The 22,934-nt window shown below is 46.5% G+C and overlaps 1 protein-coding gene across 2 annotated transcripts in view; it reads left to right on the top strand.

Annotated features, from left to right (window-relative positions):
• The window catches only part of SPATA6 (spermatogenesis associated 6), a 373,911-nt gene extending 353,954 nt beyond the window's left edge, over positions 1-19,957 (top strand). For both annotated transcript variants that reach the window (XM_086952403.1, XM_086952404.1), the window contains exon 9: positions 19,546-19,957. In XM_086952403.1, coding sequence (XP_086808529.1) covers positions 19,546-19,729 — 184 coding nt within the window. In that variant the 3' untranslated portion in view covers positions 19,730-19,957. The remainder of the gene's footprint in view (positions 1-19,545) is intronic.
• The last annotated feature ends 2,977 nt before the right edge of the window (positions 19,958-22,934 follow it).

Below are 22,934 nucleotides of genomic sequence, written 5' to 3'. Positions count from 1 at the left end.
AACCCACCTTCCCCCTGCTTCAATGGAACTCAATCCCTTTGCGACTCTCTCGCAAATTTTTTCAAGGAAAAAGTCACTGATATTTTTTCAGCCTTCACCCTCGCACCCTCCGTTACCTCAATCAATTCTCCTTCTAACAACGATACACCTTGCCTCCCGTTCTTCGAAGCTGTTGCGGAGGAACAAGTCCATCGACTCATTCTGGGTACAAAATCAGGATCACCTCTAGATCCTTGTCCCCCTGCCATTCTTAACCGAATTCCTGAAGCCATTTCTCCTATCTTGACGTCCATCTGCAATTCCATGTTCGCAACGGGCATTTACCCCTCAGTCTGGAAAGAAGCTATCATTAAGCTGCTCCTAAAAAAACCTACCCTTGATCCCCTTCTCCCTGCCAGCTACCGACCCATCGCCTGTCTTCCCTTTCCAGCAAAGATTTTTGAAAAGGCGATGAACCTGCAACTATCTAATTTTATAGATAAAAATAACTTATTAGATGAGACCCAATTCGGCTTCAGACGGTGCCATGGAACTGAAACCGCGCTACTTAAAGCAGCAGAAGAAATCAGAACGACCCTGGACAAGGGAGGAGCCGCGGTACTGATATTACTAGATCTTTCTGCAGCTTTCAACACGGTCGATCATGTCACTTTGATCGACCGTGTCTCAGCTATAGGAGTCAAAAACAAAGCGAAAGACCTCCTGGCATCCTTCCTAGCTGATCGTCACCAAACAGTCAAAATGGCCCATTTCACTTCCCAGACTTTCACTCTCCCTTGTGGCGTCCCTCAGGGCTCCTCGCTAAGTCCGACACTTTTCAACATTTATGTTTCGGACTTAGCGAGAGTAATAAAATCTTACGGAATTGCCCTGACAACCTATGCTGATGATACCCAACTTGTGCTTTCTGTACACAACAACGGGTCATCAGTGGCAGCAAATTTTCAAACGGGAATGAAGGCCATCAGCTCCTGGATGTCATCTAATTGTCTCAAACTAAACTCTGACAAAACAGAGGTGATGACATTCGGGAGGCTGGACCCCATCTGGCCCCCTCACTGGTGGCCATCGGAGTTAGGAGACCCACCTCAACCCGTTACCAAGGTTCGTAACCTTGGAGTCATATTTGATGACAAATTGACATTTCAGCATCACGTCAATTCAGTGGTCTCCTCATCTTTTTACATCCTAAAAAGAATCAAAAAACTGCTCCCTTCCCTTCCATCATCGGCCGGCAGAACCTTGGTTAGTACATTGGTTTTTTCTAAAAACCGATTACTGTAATGCTCTTCTATTGAACGCTCAGAAAAAAGTTATCAACCAACTCCAATTAGTCCAGAACGCCTCGGCCAGAGTCCTCTTAAACATTCCCAAATCCAAAACCATTTCCTCTCACATCCGCCAATTACACTGGCTCCCGGTCAGGAGCCGGATAATGTTTAAGGCCCTGTGTATCACTTACAAGGCAGTCAATAACGTGGGTCCACAGTTCCTCAGAGCAGCTTTCCGCCAGCTTGAGTACCCAAGAACACTCCGCTCCTCCTCGGCACATATGCTGAAAGTCCCTCAAACAAAAAAGGCTAACTGGGGTGACAGGTGTTTCACTATCTCTTCATCCAAACTCTGGAACACACTGCCCCTCCACATCAAAACCGCCCCAACCCTCCTTAGTTTCAGGAAGAAACTAAAAACTTGGCTCTTCCAGTACAACTTATCACCTCAGCGATGGTTCTGTATTCTAGCACCGAGACACCCCCGGGTATTTGCGCGCTCTAAAAATGGCACAAACATAAACATAAACATAAATACTTAACCAATAGTGCCCCCAAGTTTAGCCTTATCTGCTCGCGCCACGCAAGGGGTTATTCTAAGGAGTAAGTCCCTTGCCCTGACTAGAGGAGAGGGTCCCTGCTTGTCACAAGTACTTACCTGTGACAACCAGAGACCCCCAAATCTAACACTTCTGATCACGCTGTCAATCAACTCAGAAAACACGACTGCTCAGGGGGACACCGTCACGGGGCAATTTCTCATGAGGGTCTCAGGCTGCAACAGAGCACACACACAGCAACGCTGAGCCTCCTTTGAGCTCTGGGTGCACATGATCACAGGGAAATCCTCACGGAGGTCCCAGGCTGCACAAAGCACACGCACACAGCATCCCTGAGACTCACTTTGACTCCGGGTGCGCTCAATCATAGGGCAATCCTCACAAAGGTCTCAGGCTACACGAAGCACACGCACACAGCGTCGCTGAGACTCACTTAAACTCCGGGTGCACACGATCAAAGGGCAATTCTCACGAAGGTCTCAGGCTACACAAAACACGCTCACACAGCGTCGCTGAGGCTCACTGGACTCCAGGTGCCACACGATCACAGGGCAATTCTTACGAGGGTCCCAGGCTGCAAAAAACACACACAGCGTCTCTGAGATACCCTTGGAAACTTTGATGTTCCTGAGTCCACAACAGGGAGCCAGCTCTCCTCGGGCCCTTTGGGACAAGTTACTTCAGACACAGCACACAGCAAAGTCTTTTCAAGCAGGGGGACACAGCACACAGCAATGTCCCTTAGCCTCTCCTTGGTTAAATCAGCAAACTGCAGGCCAGCCCCAGAACACACAGCCAGGGCCAGTCCTTTCCTTCAGTCTCTTCAGCTGTTTCTTCCTTGGAAGAGGTTCCTCTTGACCACAAAGTAGTTTTAATTTTTTTCAGTCTTGATCAGTTCCATTCCAATGTTCAGGGATTTCAGCTCTCATAGTTATACCCCTAAATGTCTTTGAAGTCTTTGTGTTCAGGGCAGCATTACCCTTGTCCAACCCAGTTCTGGGTGTCTCCCTGCCAGTGACACCTTCTTCCTTTGATAGTGGGTGTCTGGATCCTCAATCACTCAGCAGGAGATTGAGCCATTGTTGTATGGCAGCAGCCCAGGCCTCTTTACCTCCAGGGGCTACTACTCCCCCCTACACTCCAGATGCCGGTCAGCCTGTTGCTGTCTCACCTCCACGTCAAGACATTCCCCAGAGCCTATCACATTCAAATCCAGACAGTCAATTCACAACCAGGCAGAGACACACACAGATGTTAGAACACAAAAAACCAGCCACTTCTAGAAGAGTGGTTTCTAAACACACAATGCAAAAACCACCTTCACAAAAATATGTTATTAAATTGTGAGTTCAGGCACACTAAACTTCACCACCTCCTTACGCCTATGGGAAGGTAGGCTGGAGACATATTACACAGCCTTCCCCATTCTGTTCTCTGGGCAAGATGGCCTTGCAACAGTGAAAAACTAAATGGAGAGTATTTCACAGTCAGGACATGGTACACACCTTAGTACATGTCCTACCCTTCACATACACTGCACCCTGCCCAGGGGGGTACCTTGGACCTACCATAGGGGTGTCTGATGTGCATAAAAAGAGATGGGTAAGGCCTGGCAAGTGGGTGCACTTGTCAGGACAACATTGCAGTTTAACAAACTGCGCACAGGCACTGCAGTGGCAGGCCTGAGTTGTCTCTTTAGGGCTACTTGTGTGGGTGCCACAATTAGTGCTGCAGGCTCACTAGTAGCATATGCATTACCAGCCCTGGTACACATAGTGCACTTTACTAGGGATGTTACTAGTAAGGCAAACATACCAATCATGGACAACCAATTACCATTACACTTTACACAGGGAGCACTTACACTTTGACACTGATCAGCAGTGGCAAGGTGCCCCAAAGCATCTAAGTTGGCAAAACCATGTCAGAAAAAGGTCTGGGGGAAGGCAAAAAGTTTAGGGAACTTTAGCCAAAAAAGGCCAAGTCCAACAATGCCCTAACCCCAAACTATTCTATTTTGTACGAGGGGGTGGACTGCCTGAACATTCGCCTACCACCACCTGCACACAATCATACAAGTGCTCCAACAGTCTCCAGTCGGTCTCCTGTCCTTATGAGCTTGGATAAGACGTTGTTGAGTTGCCGCCCAATGTCTCCATCTTGTATCTTACACTTCTGTTGCAGTAACGGGCGAGTCAGTTGCTGAGTCTAACTGAGTTTCCCGGCCCCATTCGAGATGTCTTACGCTCAGCCGAACCCGATTGCCTACTGATGGGTCTTCCAATGCTTGGGGAGATTTCCCTTCGCTGGTCTCCATCTATTTACCAGTCCTGCGCCCCCTCTGGGTTATCAAAGAACCATACATTTCCCTCTGATTCGATCCGCAGTCTGGCTGGAAACAGCATTGTGTATTTCAGCCCCTTGTCTCTAAGTATTTTTTTAATACCCTGTAAAGAACTTCTTTGTTTCTGAACCTGCGTCGTGAAGTGGGGAAAAATGTTATCACGCTGTTCTCGTATTTGGCCAGTGGGGCACAGCTGGCAGTATGCAATACTTTGTCCCGGTCTCTGAAATTGGGGAGGGTAGCCAAAAGAGGTCTCGGTGGGGCTCCTGGTTTTGGCCTGCCACCCGGTACTCTGTGGGCCCTTTCAATTGAAAAGTAATTGGAGAGGCTCTTCGGTTGTAGGTATTCAGTGATCAGTCTTTCAACAAAAAGATCCGCTGTCGGCCCCTCCACCCGTTCAGGGACCCCCAACATTCTAACGTTGTTACGTCGTGACCTTCCCTCATATTCATCAAGTTTACTCTCTATAATTTTGCAAGCTATTTGTAGCTCCTTGATTTGTTGTTGCATTATTTTGATATCCTGATGAAGGTTGGAGGTGACTGTTTCCATGGTTTTAACTTTTTCACTCATCTAATGCAGGTTGGCTTTAATGAGTGTTACTTCTTTCGTGATTGAATCAATTTGTCGTTCCAATGATGTACGTACCTCATTGATTGCTACCCTCATGTCCTTTAGGGTGGGGTCTCCTCCTTCTGAGCGTAACTCAGCTGTTACATCTGCTTTGGCTGCAACCTTCGCCTCAGCAGATTTATGCATAGTGTATGTGTCTAGTTTAGTTTGGTGGGTGCTCTTGTGCCCTTTGATCCCAGCCATCTCTTGTTGTATGAAAGATGAGGGGTGGACAATCCAAGTCTAGTTTTCCTCTAGTCCCCTTCGATACTGCCAGCTGCCTGGCAGTAGGAAGTGAGATCCACCCTCCTCACTTGGCCTGTCTGGGTTGTCTAGGGGGGCGGCAGTTGGTCACCCACGTGGTTAAGTGAGTCCCCACTCGTGAACCACACTTGCAACTTGTAAGAAGCGTCCGGTCCGGCATAGTGCCTGGTCCAACCTGACCCAAGCAGCCGAAGTTAACCCAAGGCCTCAGTGGGCAAACCTTCACTCCACCTCTGAACATTCCGCCTGCAAATATACAGCTTAGCATGTTCTCTGCTTGACTCTGGATCAGGAGGGACCTGAAGGAGCAAGAACGACTCCGGGTCCTGCACAGATTTTAGCCCCTCCTCCTCCACTAGTTATTACCTCGGGCTTAAGTCATTTCTGTTTTTTCTCACTGGGGACCCCTAAATATTGTCAGCCGTGCCCTCATCGGAGGGTCGTATATTGCCACCGTAATAATTAGTGTGCGATGCCCAATCAAACCATCGACTCCTCTGATATGCTGCAGAAGGCAATATGGCCAATTCTCACATTTATCTCCTCCAAGCTTCACTTGCACCCAGCTTCTCTCAAGGCGTACGTAATTCCTGCCGTTTCCCTAATCTCAAAGATATATAGTGGGCGCCTCAAACGCCGCTGTTTGCCACATATGTAGCTAGCCGCCGCACTCATAGGTCCACGCCTACTTATGTTGTGTCTCGACTCAGACCACAAATCAAGCCCGGGGCTCCGGATCACACCACATGCCTCAGCACACCTTCACTCCGCCGTAGGTCCCACAAATGATCGCGGGTGACACGGCAGCTCCCGTACCTTAGGGATGTTTCGTGGGCACCTCAGTGTTAGAACTGGCTATTTCTGGTAGGCTAAGGCTGACGCCAAAGCCAGGCAGAAATCACCATTCTAGTCAGGGCAAGGAAGTCACACGCCAAGATAACCCCTGCTCACCCCCTTGGTAGCTTGGCTCAAGCAGTAAGGCCTGGTCTCACCCTGGAGATACCCATTAAGGGACCATCTCTCAGGGAAGCCAGGAAGGGTTTCGCAGCGGTCGAAGCGCCTTGGGACCCTACGGGTAAGTAGTGCGCTATATAAATGCCAATACATTTACATTTACATTTAAGGCTAAACTCGGAGGCAATGTGTAAAGCATTTGCGCCAGCGCACAACAGCAACAACATACTAGGCACACCACAAAAGAGACTCCACACAAGGTTATTATAAAAATAACTTTTGTATTGTAAAAACACATCAGATAAAATCACACATATATGTGCATGGGCAATATTCACATGGGATTATGTACACAAGACAGGGCCACATGGGCGCCTGTCAGAATCAGATATAGTACTTCTAGATAAAATGTAGAATATAAAATCACTTCTAGAATAAAGAATAAATGTAACATAAAATAATAATCAAAGATAACAACCAGTAACCACTGGTAACAGGAACCAGGACCTTACTAGGACCACCTGTACTAAAAAAAGAAGAACCACCTAAGTATCACACAGCATTTAGGGGTCTAAGAAAGAATACATTACTCATGATGCAATAAACCTACATTCAGAGGAGTAGAAAAGACAACCACCTAAGTATCACTCAGCGTTTAGGGGTCTACATTCAGAGGAATAATAAAGAGAAACACATGATGCCTAAAGCATTCAGAGGTGTTAAGAATAAACACATGATGCAATAAAATACATTCAGGGGTGCAGCGCAAGAAGACACATGATGACTAAACATTCAGAGGTGCAGCGCATGGAAAGAAAGATACATAATGCATAAACCTACACATTCAGAGGTGCCAGAACATAAGTCAATAGCGCAAAAACACACAGTAGGCAATTACTATTAAAAACATAGGAATCACATTGCGCATAACTTACATAAGCCACCACCTGTGGCAGTCCCTAGGCCAACTGGCCTTGTGGGGCAAGGATGCCCTGAGTCCAATGTCATGCAGCGCCAGTCACAGAGTACAAAAAGCCTAAACGTGGCAGCTGCCCACAAAGTGCTGGGCAGCTGGGATCAAAAAGCTGTGGCAGGGCTCTCAGTAGCCCCTAGAACAAATCTGCGCCACCTGAGCCACACAGGCTCTACAGCAAACCATGCCCCCAAAGCGTTGGAGCCCACTGGGCTCTGGAAAGAAGTAGGGGGGGGGCGCTGGAGCCATCTGGCTCAGGAATTCACTGTGCCCCCTAGAGCCCTCGTGGCTCTTAACTAAAATAGGCACACGAGCCTCCGTGGCTCTGCAAACAAAATGCGGGCATCGTGGGAGCCTTCACGGACTCGTGGACAAGGGCGCCGTGAGCCTCGCAAGGCTCTAAGTAAATAAAACATGCCCCTTCGTTGGAGCCTCAAGGCTCTGGCTTAACGTTGGGGCGACCCACTACCAACCGGTGCCGCCCAAGCACCAACTCTGCCTCACCGGCGTGGAACACCCCCGAGCGCCCTCCTGGAGCAGAAGCAGCACTGTCCCCTGCACGCCCGCACTCACCGGTACCATGGGAGGCGGCGTCGGCTCTTCTCTGCGGGGCTCCCAGGCGGCGGCGGCTCCTTGATGCAGCAGGGCTCCCTCGCATCACGGGAGCCCTGCAAGCCGGCCGCCACGCTTCTTCTTCTTCCTCCAGCGGGGAAGACCTCCGGACCACTCTTACGGGGCTCGCACCTTGTGGGAGCCCTGTCGGCCGCTCACTTCCTCACTCGGGGCTCCCTCTGCACACGGGAGACCCCAGCAGCCGGCCACACTCCTCCTCTCTCCTCAGATGCCGCCAGCTCCCTCAGCTCACGGGAGCCCGGCCGACCCGCCGCCATGCGTCCTCCATCTTCTCTCCGCCTCACAGGCTGCGGGGCGGTACTTCCGGCCGGCCGCGCTGCAATTGGCCAGCTGGCCGAGCACTTCCGGGTCGCCGCGGGCAGCGCGGCGGCCCGATTCAGGCAGGCAGGCGGGCAGGCATTAAAACTACCGGCGTGGGCAGCCGAAGTTAAATAAAATTAAAAATAAGAGAGGTGGGCACTCGCAAAGTAAATAATCAAATAAGCGGGGTGGCACCCGCCAATCCTCACGCAAAATGCGTGCAACGAAACGCTCGAAATGCAGCCAGGAGCGCTCTCAAGCGCTAGGATCACAGCACAGCGCTCCCAGGCGCCAAAGGTCCCCAGAGCAGACCCCTACAGCAAGGAGGGTCCACAGAAAGCGCTCTCTGCAGGAAAATGCAGCTTCTCCATGCTGAAAAGGTCCCAGAGATTCCTAGGAGGCAAAGCAAAGTCCCCCCATCAGCCCAGCCAAGGCAGAGGGGTCCCCCAGGAGTCCAGGAAAGTCCATCAGAGGTCCAGGGGATGGGCAGGGCCCAGGGATTCCCCTGGGCCCCAGCAGCAGCATGCCCCTGGCAGATTCAAGTTAGAAACAAGAACATTTTGGAAGGGGACACAGCCCCTTCTTATACAGTTAAAAGTCTTTGATGTCCTTTGAAGCAGGCAGTGTGAGAACCAGCTAGAACTGGTTATAGGGAAGTCCCTTCAGTATCAGGGACACAGGTGACAGTCGCCCAGCGGGAGGTGGAGCCAGCTTTGTAGTTAGGCAGGCACAGCCCTTCACTATCAGGTGCCATCTCCTCCCACTTCCCTGGCAGCAGATGCTGCCTTTCATCCATGGGCTGACTTCAGACAACCTCCTGGGCTCTCCAGCCCCTGTCATCCTCAAACCAGACAGTCAATCCACAAGCAGGCCCAGGCACTCTGGGCCAGGCTCACCAGCCAATCACACGCCAGCACCAACTTACACAAATATGCCAACTTCCAAAAGTAGTACTTCTAGACTTGACACAGTCATGCCGCATATATCATTTTGCAGCATTCATTCTCACGAGTTCATACATACCAAACTCGCCCCTGCACTCCCCACACATCAGGAACTACCATGGGCATACATATTCCCCCTTCATTCCTATGGGAGGGCAGGTCACTCATCACTCATTCACAGAGAGCTCAAGCACTTTACACTGTACCACAGTAAAAAAGTGTGCAGAGGCCTAAAATCACCAACACCAGGTTCCATAAACAGGCTAGGAAAAAGCAAAAAGTCTAGGGGTGAACCTGCCTAAAGGGCCGGGTCCAACACTCAGGCTATGATGTTTTCCTCCTATGCAGCCCGCCGCCGCACTAGTGGCTTTACGTCTCCTGACGTTATGACGCAGATAGGTCCGTACCTCAAGCCTGGGGCTCCGGATTGCCTGCATGCCTGACCTGCCCTTTCGCCGTCGCACGCCCCGTAAAAAGCGCAAGTCCCTGCTCGTTGTCTCCCCCAGACATTGCTGCTAAAAGACTTACCTCTTACCTGCTATTGGACTCCTTCCTACGCATCCCTCCCCCCCACCTGAAGGGCTCAACCCCAAGTTAGCGTGCTCTCTATGAGGTTATCTCAGGACTCACGGACTACCTCAATGCTGCTCAGCACACCTGGACTTCTGACCCTATATGCAGAATACTCCTTTACTGTATCCACCCCTACACAACGTGCACTCTATGAGGCTATCTCAGGACTTGCGTACTACCTCGACGCTACTCAGCTCACGAGGACTTTCCATACATATATGTAGAATAGGGCCTTATTGTATGAATCTTACTCAAATACTGCTGTGAAGCGCTCCGATACGGGTCAGGCTAGCGCTATATAAAACTCCTTAAATAAATAAAATAAATAAATAAATTCTCCTTGTGTGCCACTGGAGTCTCCGAACTTTTAACTACTGTGTAGATGCCCAGTTACAGATCTCTTGTCGGATTAATTACAGGTGGAGGCTAGAGCGTTGCGGAGCTTCTCTAGCTCGCATCCATCTTTGCCCGGCACATAGCCACGCCCACTGGACTCACTTTTTGATGTTCCGCCACCCATTATTGCCAACTGGGGGCTAGCCAGGTGGGCCAAAAATCAATACATGTGTAAACCTTTCTTTGGTCCGGGCTTCTGGACGCTAAATGTAAGATTTCCCTCTGATCAGCCTGCACAACCCACGTTTGTATCGCATCATGCAAAGCCTATAATTGACTACACATTATTGCACTTTGCTACTTTTACAATCTGTAAACGCTTCAAAATCACCCTTAGAGAGGAAAAGCAGTCACAATATTTACTTTAAAATTTGTTTATAAAACTTGGTCACAGACAAATCATATATAAAAAGCTCTCTGGCTTCTATCAATCAGTGCACAAAATTTTTTAAACGATGTGCTACACATCAAATTAAAAGTACTTTAAGCTTTGAATTTTATGGTCAAGTTATTAAGAAACTGGCAAAGTATGGAAGTAACTCACTAAAATGGCAAAACGACTGGGAACAACTTTCATCCAAAATCATGTTTTTATCGTTTTAAAAACAGCATCAAATCACAAGACAAACATCGGTAACGATGGTATGGTCGCCAAGAGGGAATATCAAAGACAGCTTCAACAACTTCTAGCGGATCAACCCTCCTCACCCAGAGCCTTGCGTGTAAAAGACAAAAAAAAATAGTTTTTTGAAAAACAAAGTACAGGCAGTGGCGTAACGAAACTTGAGGGGGCCCCCCTGCAAACTACATGGAGGGGCGCCCCCCCCCATCCTCCGTACCAGTCTAGAGCTCTCAGGCCAGCGACTTGCCAAACTGCAGGGGATGCGGAGCTATTGTTACACCATTCTAACTAATCCAGCCGTTATAAATAACACTGGATGGTGGAGTTAAAGGTTGGGCTTAGTCTGCCAGCAGGCTATCATAGGTGGTGTTCCATTCATTATAGGGTCCCTGCCATCAGTATGCCGGGGAAGTTTGCCCAATTTTAGGTGGGTTTCCTGATGCAGACTCCTGCCATGATATAAAACATGGGGCCCACTCCTCGTTCAGTTTTGACAAAAGTGCATCCACTGCTCCTTTTTGTTTCCATTTTAAAACATTAGACAATGCGACAAGGCAGTATTTCAAAAGGAGATGTAACTACAAAGAGCACATTTTGATAATACATTTGTATTAGTAGACAATAGCAATCATAAGAGGCATTGCATAGCTTCATACGCACTGTGACCCCAATTCCATCACAGTCTCTCTCTCTGTCAATGAGCCAGTCTCTCTCGCTCAGTCAGTCTCTCTCTCGCTCTGTCATTCAGTCATTCTCAGTCAGTCAGTCTCTCTCAGTCAGTCAGTCAGTCTCTCTCAGTCAGTCTGTTAGTCAGTCAGTCTGTCAGTCTCTCTCTCTCTCTGCCAGTCAGTCCGTCTCTCTCTCTCTGTTAGTCTCTCTATCTCTCTCTTTCTGTCAGTCAGTCAGTCTCTCTCTGTCAGTTAGTCTCTCTCTCTCTCTCTGTCAGTTTCTCAGCCAGTCAGTCTCTGAGTTAGTCAGTATCCAGTCTCTCACTCAGTCAGTCTCTACTCTCTCTCCACTCTCTCTCCATCTCTCTCCATTCTCTATCTCAACTCTGTCAACTCTATCTCCACTGTCTCTCTCTCCACTCTCTCTCCACTGTCTCTCTCTCCACTTTCTCTCTCTCCACTTTCTCTCTCTCCACTGTCTCTCTCTCCACTCTCTCTCCACTGTCTCCCTCCACCGTCTCCCTCCACTCTCTCCCTCCACTCTCTCCCCACTCTCTCTCTCTCCGCTCTCTCTCCACTGTCTCCCTTCACTGTCTCCTCCACTCTCTCTCCACTCTCTCTCCCTTCTCTCTCTCCCCTTTCTCCCCTCTCTCCACTCTCTCTCTTCTCTCTCCACTCTCTCTCCACTCTCTCTCCACTCTCTCCACTCTCTCTCTCCACTCTCTCTCTCTCCACTCTCCCTCTCTCCACTCTCTCTCCACTCTCTCTCCACTCTCTCTCCACTCTCTCTCCACTCTCTCTCCTCTCTCTCTCTCTTCTCTCTCTCCACTCTCTCTCTCCAATCTCTCCACTCTCTCCACTCTCTCTCCACTCTCTCTCTGCACTCGCCACTCTCTCTCTCCACTCTCTCTCCACTCTCTCTCCACTGTCTCTGTCAACTCTCTCTCTCTCTCCACTCTCTCTTGCTCACTCTCTACACTGTCTCTCCACTATCTCCCCACTCTCTCTCTCTCTCTCCACTGTCTATCTCCACTCTCTCTCCACTCTCTCTCTCTACTCTCTCTCCACTCTCTCTTTCTCCAATGTCTCTCTCCACTGTCTCTCTCTACTCTCTCCACACTCTCTCCCTCCACTCTCTACTCTCTCGCCACTCTCTCTCCACTGTCTCTCTCTCTCCACTCTCTCTCTACTCTCTCTCTTCCACTCTCTCTCTCTCCACTCTCTCCACTCTCTCTCCACTGTCTCCTTACACTCTCTCTCTCCACTGTCTCTCTCTCCACTCTCTCTCTCCTCCCTCCCTCTCTCTCTACTCTCTCTCTCCATTGTCTCTCCACTCTCTCTCCACTCTCTCTTTCTCAACGCTCCACTCTCACTCCACTCTCTCTCCACTCTCTCTCTACTCTCTACCACTCTCTATCACAAAGTAGTGTGCGTTGCCATGGGCGTCCGCAGAAATATTTCCGAGGGGGGGGGGGGCAAATTTTTAACTTCATCATCATCCTACTTGCACCCTTCCCCCCTCTGCTTGCACCCTTCTCCCCCTCCACCTTGCACCCTTTTCTACCTTGCACCATTCTCCCCTCTGCCTTGCACCATTCTCCCCTCTGCCTTGTACCCTTCTCTCCTCCCCCCTGCACCCTTCTCCCCTCCCCCTTGCACCCTTCTCCCCCTCCGCCTTGCACCCTTTTCTACCTTGCACCATTCTCTCCTCTGCCTTGCACCATTCTCTCCTCCACCTTGCACCCTTCTCCCCTCCGCCTTGCACCCTTCTCCTCTCTGCCTTGCACCCTTCTCCTCTCTGCCTTGCACCCTTCTTCCGTCTGCCTTGCACCCTTCCCCCCTCCCCCTTGCACTCTTCTCCCCTCTGCCGTGCACCCTTCTCCCCTCTACCTTGCACCCTTCTCCCATCTGCCTTGCACCCTTCTCGGCCCCCCTTACCAACCCTCCTGCGGATGCCCACATGGTGCGTTCTAACAAGAGTGCTTACCTGAGGGCACCATTTTGCTGCCTCATCCCTTCTCATATGAGCTTTGCCCTTGAGAATGCTGACAGTCTGACTCTGAGGGCCCCCACTCCCAAAGGGGATACCGACTCAAGACATACTCCACCTTTCTCACAGTTTAAATTCAGAGAAACAATATACTGATGTTATAGAGGCAAATTCACTAAAGTATACAAACTTTTCACACCACCCTCATTAGAAAGCTCAAAAATATCCAACCCAAAAATTTCCTATAGGAATCAAGCTATTGTTTAAAATACTTCACAGTGGAGAGCTACAGCTAAAGGTGCGGTGTTACATGAAAATCAAAGTTGTGAAATAGTACTACAATATTTGACAACATTGAGAAGATAGGATCTTGAATCAAAACATAGTCTTGCAAGTGTGTGGGACAGCGTGTTACCCATCTGCCCATTCTTCCTTAGGAAATGGCAACCAGTTCATGAATAACATGCATATTTGCATCCATGCTCTTGTCAAAACCTGCCCGAAGAACACCATCTCCATGTCCCCTCTCACAACTAGGTACCTGACCTCATGACTTTTTCTGCGTCCTAATTGTCAACTCCACGGACTTGTCGACTCCACACACCCACCCCATCCTCTTTCTGGGCCTTGCTCACTCTGACTGAAGAGAAACATTGTAACTTGTTACTTTGTTTCTCTTCAGTCAGCGGGAGGGGCTCAGGGCAGGCTGCAGACAGCCTGCACCTGCTTTAGAGGTAGAGAGGCTTGCTTCAGCGCAAGCCTTTCTCACAGCTGAGGGCCCCCCTTCATTTACTGAAGAGAGTGGGCCCCCCCCGCACTGCGTGGGCTGCGGGGGCGTTTGTTACGCCCCTGAGTACAGGAAACCCATTGTGCTGTGCACACTATAAAGAATCGTCGGAATTAAAGCTTGCAATTAAAACAAATAACTTAAAATGTTTCTGGTCTCTGAAGAGCCACAGCGACAGCTCCTCCACTATGGTGGAGGAGCATCGCCCCACTGCTTTAAAGCAGCGCAAAGTAAAAATAAAATGATGCTAACTGAACTTTATTATACTTTTATTTTTAGTGTTAAAGTTGCACTGCCGCCAGGTTAAGTTACGTAGAGGCGGGCGGGCTCCTGTGACGTTTGGGGAGGAGGAGTGGTGGCTGCAGGCCAGTCAAACCATCATGCTCACTTTGCATGTTCCCCACAGGCTGTATTGCACAGCCTGGGTGGAAAACATGCACTGCCTCCCACTCCCTGTCTGAGCGCCAAACCACGGAGCTCAGACCAATCACGACGCTGCTGTTATGCTGGTGACAGCAGGGTCGTGATTAGCTAGGGGAGTCAAGGTGCTTCCTGGTTTCTGCGTCCGAGGAGAGGATAAGCAGACAACTGCGACCACCAAGTACGTTTTGTTTTCTTTTTATTCCTAAATACCCCCAACCCCTCCCACCTTACCCCACCACTGTTTCCTACCAGCCGCCACTGATCACCATCGACTTGGCTTTTTCCGTCCCTCAAATGATCACTTTGTTGTGTTTGATAATTTGGCAGCATACACCAGTGAAACATATGACAAATCATTGGTTACATGCCCACTGCCAGCGCATTATATCCCAGATCTGAGAGTTACTATGAAGGATCTAATGGAGTTAATGAAAACGGCATGTCCGTTAAAAGCTGCAGTGCCGAATGGAATTCCCATTCAAGTAATAAAAGCCAATCCTAATTCATGGGCAGAACTTTTACATATTGTTTTCACGTATCCTGCAATCAGGACACATTTTGCTATTCTCCATAGGCGTTTTAGTAATTTAACTTTACAAAAAAGGACCGAAGGATGACACAAAACTACTGTGTTATTGCCCTCCTGGATTCAGATGTGGAAACTCTTTGAAAACTTCTTACAATCCCATTTGCAAAATTGGGCATCTGATAAACTTATTCCCGTCAACCAAACTGGCTTCAGACCAGGCTGCTCCACGAGTGATAATATTACTGCATTAAAATTGTTAGTAAGCAAGTTAGTAAGCAAGACGCTAAAAATACATTTATCAGTGTATGAAAGCTTTATTGATTATTCTGACAAAGTTAACCAGAACAAACTTTGGGGCAAACTTATAAAGTGGCACATTAATCAAACGTTCTTACATATCTTGAAGGCTCTCCACAACAACACGTGGCTGCAAATAAAACTCACAGGGGAAATCTTATCTCTCAGATTGCGGACCACTAGTGGCTTAAAACAGGGGTGTATTTTGGTGACCCTGCTATTTTCCTTGTATAAATCCAATCTATGTTTTATTGTATGACCCAAATGGCCTTGCACCCAAACTAGGCATTAAACCTATCAGCTATCTTGCTTATGCCGACAATGTTGTTCTTTTTTTCTTTAACCCCAAGACCTCTTTAACTTCAACTGATGAGGCTTTATTAGTGTAATACATTGGATGACTTGCATGTCAACTGTGACAAGACTAAAGTCATGCTTTTTGAGAATGGAAGAATCACCTTAAAACTGACCCTTGATAACAAACCCCTAAAAGAAGTTGCTTTCTATAGCCACCTGGGCGTAACAATCAATAAAAACCTTACCTGGGGAGACACCTAATTAACAAGCACATAAAAGCACAACTAATCACTTGATCATTGAAAAAAAAAACTTCAGTGGCCACTCAATTTTTCCATCAGTTACAGCGCTCACCAGCAAGCTTATTCCAACTCTGTTGCATGCTTACATTATCTTTAATGATAAAACTGTTCGGTGCTGAATAAACCCTGTACTAACAAATTGAAGGTGTTACCTGGTCTTTAAATTATGCATGTGACTGCATTAACGCCAGAGATGATATGCGGAAATACTTCATAGCGCTGGTTGTTTCCCGCCTGGACTATGGAAATGTTCTTTACTTAGGAGCTGATCTAGCAACTTTAAACATACTTCAGGTTGTGCAGAATGCGGCTGCACGGCTCCTACGTCATGTCCCTCGGAGAGCCTCCGTCTCCCAAGCACTTTATGATCTTCCCTGGCTTAGGATTGCCAGTCGAATTAAGTTCAAGGCTCTTTGTTACATTTTTAAGATTAAACAAGGCTTAGCCCCTGCACATTTACATGACCTCATTCAAGCCTATCATCCTAGTCGTTCACTGAGATCCTCTGGGAAAGGGGATTTTGTGAATCCGAGATTCAGGCTGGTGAAGATGGGCGACCGCTCATTTTCCCACCTGGGTCCGAAGTTATGGAATGCTTTGCTCGCTGTCTTAAAAACTGAAACCAATCTCCTTCGTTTCCGCAAGGGACGTAAAACGTGGTTCTTTCAGTAATGGTTTATGGTTGCTCTTTTTTTCCTCTCTCTTAATCTGTCCCTTGGCGCCGGGAAACCCACTGCGGGTAGCTGTGCACCTTATAAGCTAAATAAATAAATAAATATAATGAGCAGCTATTATCTGAAGACTCTTCTCTAAGCCTGGGCTCTACAGCTGTCTCCAAGGTTATAAATGAGAATAACCTACCCTCGCTACTGCAGTTCTCAAGAAGGCCACGGCTGACCCGCAAAGATAAAGTTCTGAAAAAGAACCACCCCATATGGGTTCATAAACTATAGAGTGGATCCACATTTCCTCTCTGGAAGCTATGTTTAAAAGTGGGATGCAGACCTTCCCGCTGGGATCTATTTCCAATCGGCTTCACTGACCAAGGATTGTGGTACTTCCCAGAGTACTCACAGGACTTCTGTGATTCAGGGCAGGTATCATAGATAGCCAGTCTTCCAGAGGTAAGTGGGGATATTGCTTGAAAACTGCACATCTTGCTGGAGAAGCTGAATTTTTCACATCTTGATGGCGAAGCTGAATTTTGGAGGTGGAAAATCCCAGCCACTATGTCTGGGAGAGGAGCAACCTAGAAGTAATTTAAAAAGGGAGTGTGTGTGGAGCAGACGTGCATGAATCCAAGGGTCTTTCGACCTCCCTACCCAGCTAAAGACCAAGCTCCTACGTGACACTTCACCTCAGTGCCATATTTAGTGACTGCTGCAGAAGATTATAGAGGACCTGTCCTGATTCTGCCATTGCCGTTCCTGAGGATCTCACGCTAGTCCCTGGACCATAGGGACATTATTCTCCACCCTGAATGATAAAACTGCATGTCCAGACTATCTTTGCAGAGCCATAGCAGTCTTCTACAGCTGACATAGACAGGAGGCGAACCAATGAGATGTGCCTCGGTAACCACAAGTGCGACTGCATGCCCGTGTAGATGAAAGCTGAACACTTAATCTTGGAAGTTGTGACTATTTGCTACGATCAGATAACACCAACATCTGAAGGATTGAATTGTCTAAGCAAATCATGTGGTGGGACCTCAATAGATAACCGCAACCTTCATATCAGAAATGCCTTGTCAAATGTTACTGTTGTAAACAGCAAGGCGAAGACTCGTTAATAATGTATGAATCTGGCTTTAATAAATCAAGATAAGGATATGAAGAAACCCGACCAGCAGTGCCAGGCTCTCCACAAAACTCCCAACGGCCGCTTTCAGAATGTCCGAGACTCCAAGCACGGGACAATCTGACACGAGCCTAGGATAAGTCACGAGCTAGAAAAGTCATTGCATAATGTGAGCCTCCGTGTCTTTAATGAAATCTAGATTCTCTAGGCATGTTAATAGGAGAATCGCAATTTCATTACAAGAACGGAGGCTACATTATGCAATCACTTTTAATTGCATATCACATATTACAGGAAACTGTTTCACGTTTGCCGAAGCCTGCACCACCAGCTTCATTGACTTTAAGCCTAATGTCAATAGAACCAGGTACTATTGTTTGAGCAAAATACTATGATTAAGGGTACTATGAAAGGGCTGCCATGTGTGTCAGTGAGAGCGCGGCCTTTGGGGATGTGTGGACATGTGTGTGTGTGTGTGTATGAATGGAATATATCTGTACGGTTGATTGAGGGCCTGTGCGGTATGTTCTTGCAGCACAGGACATATCTTTCCCCATACGTAGCACTGTCACATGTATAACACAGACATACACATTTTTTTAAATGGAAGAAATCTAAAGTGCAGAAAAAATTTCTCTCATTTGAAAAATAAAAATGGTTGTATTTTTCTGTTATACTTGCGGTACAGTGTCTAATGGCCACTGGCAGTAAGTAGCCTGCTGTTTGTAAATGCAACACATTGAAATGGGAGAAAATTGAAATGAAGAGTTAACTTAATCATTAAAGTAACTTTCCATTTTAATTTTCTTCCATTTAAAATCATTCAGAAACATATTTGTTCCCCAGCTCCAATACTGAACTGACAAGGACTTTAATTTAAGGGTTAAATACCTTAGTCATTCAGTTGTTCACCTCTGTGACCCAGCCCCGTGGGTCATAAATCTGACTGACCACTGCTCATTATCAGGCCCTGCTATCTGCAGCCTGATGATGATAATGTAAAATGAGCATAGCCTTCCCTTAACTTTAAAAGGAAAATATGACCATGTGCTTATTTAAAAATGAACTCAAGGCTGTGAGCTACTCTGAAGGTGTCTGGGATTTGTAGCTCACAATCGACTGTTGGGAAACACTCAGTTTACAATTATCTGTGTAGGGAACCCTATATTGTGCATCCCAGTGGTGCTGCTTCTTTTCATACCAAGTTATGATTTGGTGTGATTAAAGTACTACTTCGATCTTAAAAGAAAAGAATTGGTCTGGACATTCACTTACTTTGTCCACTTTTATGATTGTTTGAGACCTGATACTTTATCCTTTATGGTAGTGCCCTGAGATGTCTTTGACTGCTTGCACTCGCTACCCTGAAAGTCAAGTAGGGTAGAGGTTTACATGACCCTGTTTGCCACACCATATTGGGACAGTCTTTAGGACACCAGTGGTAAACAGCCCCAGCATCCACGGTTAAACCCCATTTGCTCCTGCTTGCCCTGTAGCCCCGAATTGGGTTCCGAAATATATATTTTTAGGGCTCGTCTGAGACCACACATGCGCTGTCGCTTGCTACAATTGATTGTTTCTGGAAAAGAAAAAGAAACTCTCCACATCCCTCACTTTGTTTCCATGTGTTTCTTTTCTTCCCTGGTGCTTGAACCAAGTGCTGATTGATTTCTTGATTACTGTTCCTCCGTGCTGCTTGCGCTTCTTTGTGGTACTGGTTTTTATTTGCATTTGCTTGCAAGACAACTTGAAACCATCAATGTTAAAGTCCAGGCTTCACAGTATTTCCAATAGCTGATCGCAAACAAGTAGCAATAATGAAGCTTTGTGGCACGTACCTAAGGGGTGGTCAATCCCATTATCAGGTTGATAAAGGATATTTAGTTAACGTCACCAAGCTTATTGTGAATAATACGAGTTTAAAATTATACGCATTTAGTACATAAAATGTTGTCAAAAGTTTACATTTCACCGTTAATAGAAATATTTTGCTGTCCTTTTCATAGATTGTGTCAGCAGAACACCTCTGTTCATCTGGACAACGGCGAGTACTGGTCCAACCGTGCTGCTGAGTACAAAGGAAAAAGCCACCGGGCTATTTTTGAAGACAGTCTAGAAAAAATCTACAGAAACATGTATAGAAATGCCTTGGATGCCAATATACGAAGAAAGTCGTTTCATACATCTTAGTTTAAGTAGCAGATGTAATGCATGACTTTTACTTGACTTTTTTAGAATTGTTTTTTAAAACTAACATATAGATATACCTTTTATATATCAATCACATTACTAATTATGCAATAAGTGCAGTATTATTCAGGTAACACTTTTTTAAGACTTGCTTCTAATTATGTCTAAGTTCTACTTTTGTCAAATCATACACTCCAGAGATAAAGTATACATTGTTATTAAAAAGGTGTTTTTGTCATCATCATTAAGCTGTTTCTTAAAGTGTGATATACTGAAAAGATGCAGTACACGTGGTATTTACCAATACATTTTAGTATCATTGGGTTTGTGCTAACTTTGTTTCCAATGTATGGAGGAATAATGATGCTTGAATTCTAAACCGCAGAAATACAAGCAGGCGATGTTCCCTGAATGGTGCCCTTTTAGAGAAAAGAGAAGGATGTTGAAGTTGCCAATACTGTATGGTATGCAAACATTCAGATTTGTGAATTAATGTGGGAGAAATATTGATGGCTAATAACTTTGCTTAGCTTCTGTGATGTATAGCTCAACATAACGATCATTGGCAAAGCCAACAGGTCTGGCCTTCGCAAGCTGCCTCAATTATTTTTTATTATTTTTATTGCATGCATATGCTACACAAATAAACAAGAAATAAAGACAATATACCATTACCTAAATATGGACCCCTCATGTTTGCAATAAAAAAGTTAAATAAAAACAAAATTCACAGATGCTGCTGTTTTATGAGGTGCTTTTTAACTGCAGGCCTTTCAGTTGTGCCAATCATATTAATATTCCATTCCAACAAACTTTATTTCTTTCAATGAGACCTTAAAAAGTAAACAATACAGACAGTAATACATAAAATACATGGAAAAAGATCGATATATGAAGATAAAATAAGACAAAACTCAGTTAAAACTTCGATAAAATTCATCATAACAGGGAGAAATTTATATAAATAGGGTGCTACTAGTCCGCGACCAACACTTACCCCAAATCAAGTTGATATCTTCAAATTTCAATTATTTAATAGTGTTGATTTTTAAAACGTAACAGGTTAGAAAATAGTAAAACATAGATTGAATGGTTAAAACCAGTACTGTAAATAAGGAATGACAAAATTGGCACTATAAATAAGTTTAGACTTGCACAGCTGAATTTAGGATTGACCTTCGGTTGTGCCACATAGAGTTCAAAAAGCAGGAAACTGCAAAAACTATAAGAGGGTGGGAGTCCATTCACAATAATCTGAATGCCTCCACATACTGCCTACACCCCAAGTTCCTGCAAAGTGGAACTAACCATCGCCGTCAAGCTGTTTTTTTTACCTAGAACAAAAAAAGAAAACATGGATATCAGTCTCATCAGTACAGTTACATGCAGGATACCCCAAGGGGGGAGGCTTTTGACCACTTGTTGGTAAAGGCACTAAGCGGAAGAGCCCCTATTCTGAACTGGAAGTAGAGTTTCCTTGCCAAGAAGGGTTGAATAATATCCAAAAAGTCCTCAAAGTGGTACTCCACTTTGATGTTTAGAAAGTCGACTGATAAATTACCTACTAGAGTATTCTCCTGGATGTCGGCTAGTTTGAGCAATCTATAAGCTCTGCCTAGAGCGAGACGTGAACTGGCCTGACATGCTACTTCCGGGTTACTCCATAGGTTTAGGAGACCTAGCTTGTGACATGTGTCCCTAATATGTTTGAACCAAGGCAGATTACCCACTCTCAGAAAGCCAAGAATCTCCTTTAATTCCATCTGATAGCCTGCTAGTCCCGGGGTGACCCATAATCTACGCCAGAATGTTGATGGTCGAAGACCTATCTCCTCTGCTATGGGTCTAATACCAAGGTCCATGCGTAAGGGGATAAGTGGGGTACTAGGTGGAAGACCCAGCAGCTGTCTCATAAAGTTGTGCTCGATTTTGGACAGACCACCAGGGGGACAATGCCCCCAAAGCTCAGCCCCATGCATTACAGCACTCCTATTTTGCACTTTATAAATCTCGCCCACCGTGGCAGCCGATATGCAAGAAGAGCTCTTGTAGGTTTTTAATGCTCCCCCTACTGTCTGGGCAAGTTTGAGGCTAGCTTTAGCTAATTGTAGGCCCCAATCAAACTTTTCAGACAGTGTGACACCAAGATAATCAAAAACTGTCACCCTCTCTAGCAAGGTACCATTTAAAGAGGAATTAGGACGGGAGCATTTGGCTGGATTAAAAACCATAAATGTGTTTTTTAGCGTGTTAATCTCCAGGCCTCTAGTTGTACAGAAGGTTCCAAAGCTGACGAGAACCCTCTGGATGCCCATGGATGACTTAGAATGAATCAAGGTGTCATCCGCAAACATCATACCTGGCACCTTGCTATGAGCCAATTTAGGGGCATCATTGTCCACTACCTCATTTAAATGGGTGACCAAAGCATTGATGAAGAGGCAAAAGAGGTTGGGGCAAGCACGCACCCCTGCCTTACTCTTCTATTGACTTAGAAATGATGGGTTAGTTCCTCAAGTTTCCCGTACCTTTCATGGGCATAATTGCCCGTATGCAATCTCATGAACAATTTCAAGAGATAAGGGGGGATTCCCTGATGTTTGAGAACCTCCCATATTTTTATCTCTGGGAACCAAGTCAAAGGCTGTTTTCAGGTCGACGAATATCAAATAGAGGCTGCCACCCTCCATTGATACTGTCTTCCAATATAGTACCTGCAACCTTAATATTTGGTCAATGGTCGAGATGTTTTTCCTGGAACCTGCCTGTTAGGGACTCAAGATTTCACTCTCCTCCATCCACACCTGAAGGCAATCAAGGAGAATCCTAGCAAACAGTTTTTGGGTGACATTGATCAAGCTGATCGGTCTATAGTTGGTCGGTAAGAGGTGAGCCCTTTTGAAAATGGGGTAGATTTCAGCCCCCAGCCAGGTGTCCGGAATTGCCATACCTTGCAGAATAGCATTAAAGTCAATCCAGAGGTAGGGTCCCCATGTTTCTGATTCTGCCCTAAATAAACCCCCAGGAATCTTATCTAAACCTGGTGCTTTTCCAAGAGAGAGCTTCCTGATAGCATTGTGCACCTCAGCTAGAGTAATACCATTGCCCTGTTTAGAGGGTGTCCCAAGAATTGGTGGGGAGCTGCCAGCATCTAAGTCAGTACCTTCATCCGTAAAATATAGGGCTTGGAAATGCAATTTCCATG

The sequence above is a fragment of the Lissotriton vulgaris genome, chromosome 1_1, assembly GCF_964263255.1.
Source record: "Lissotriton vulgaris chromosome 1_1, aLisVul1.2, whole genome shotgun sequence".
NCBI lineage: Eukaryota > Metazoa > Chordata > Amphibia > Caudata > Salamandridae > Lissotriton > Lissotriton vulgaris.
The sequence above is the reverse complement of the archived record's forward strand: the minus strand, read 5'-3'. Positions and strand labels throughout refer to the sequence as shown.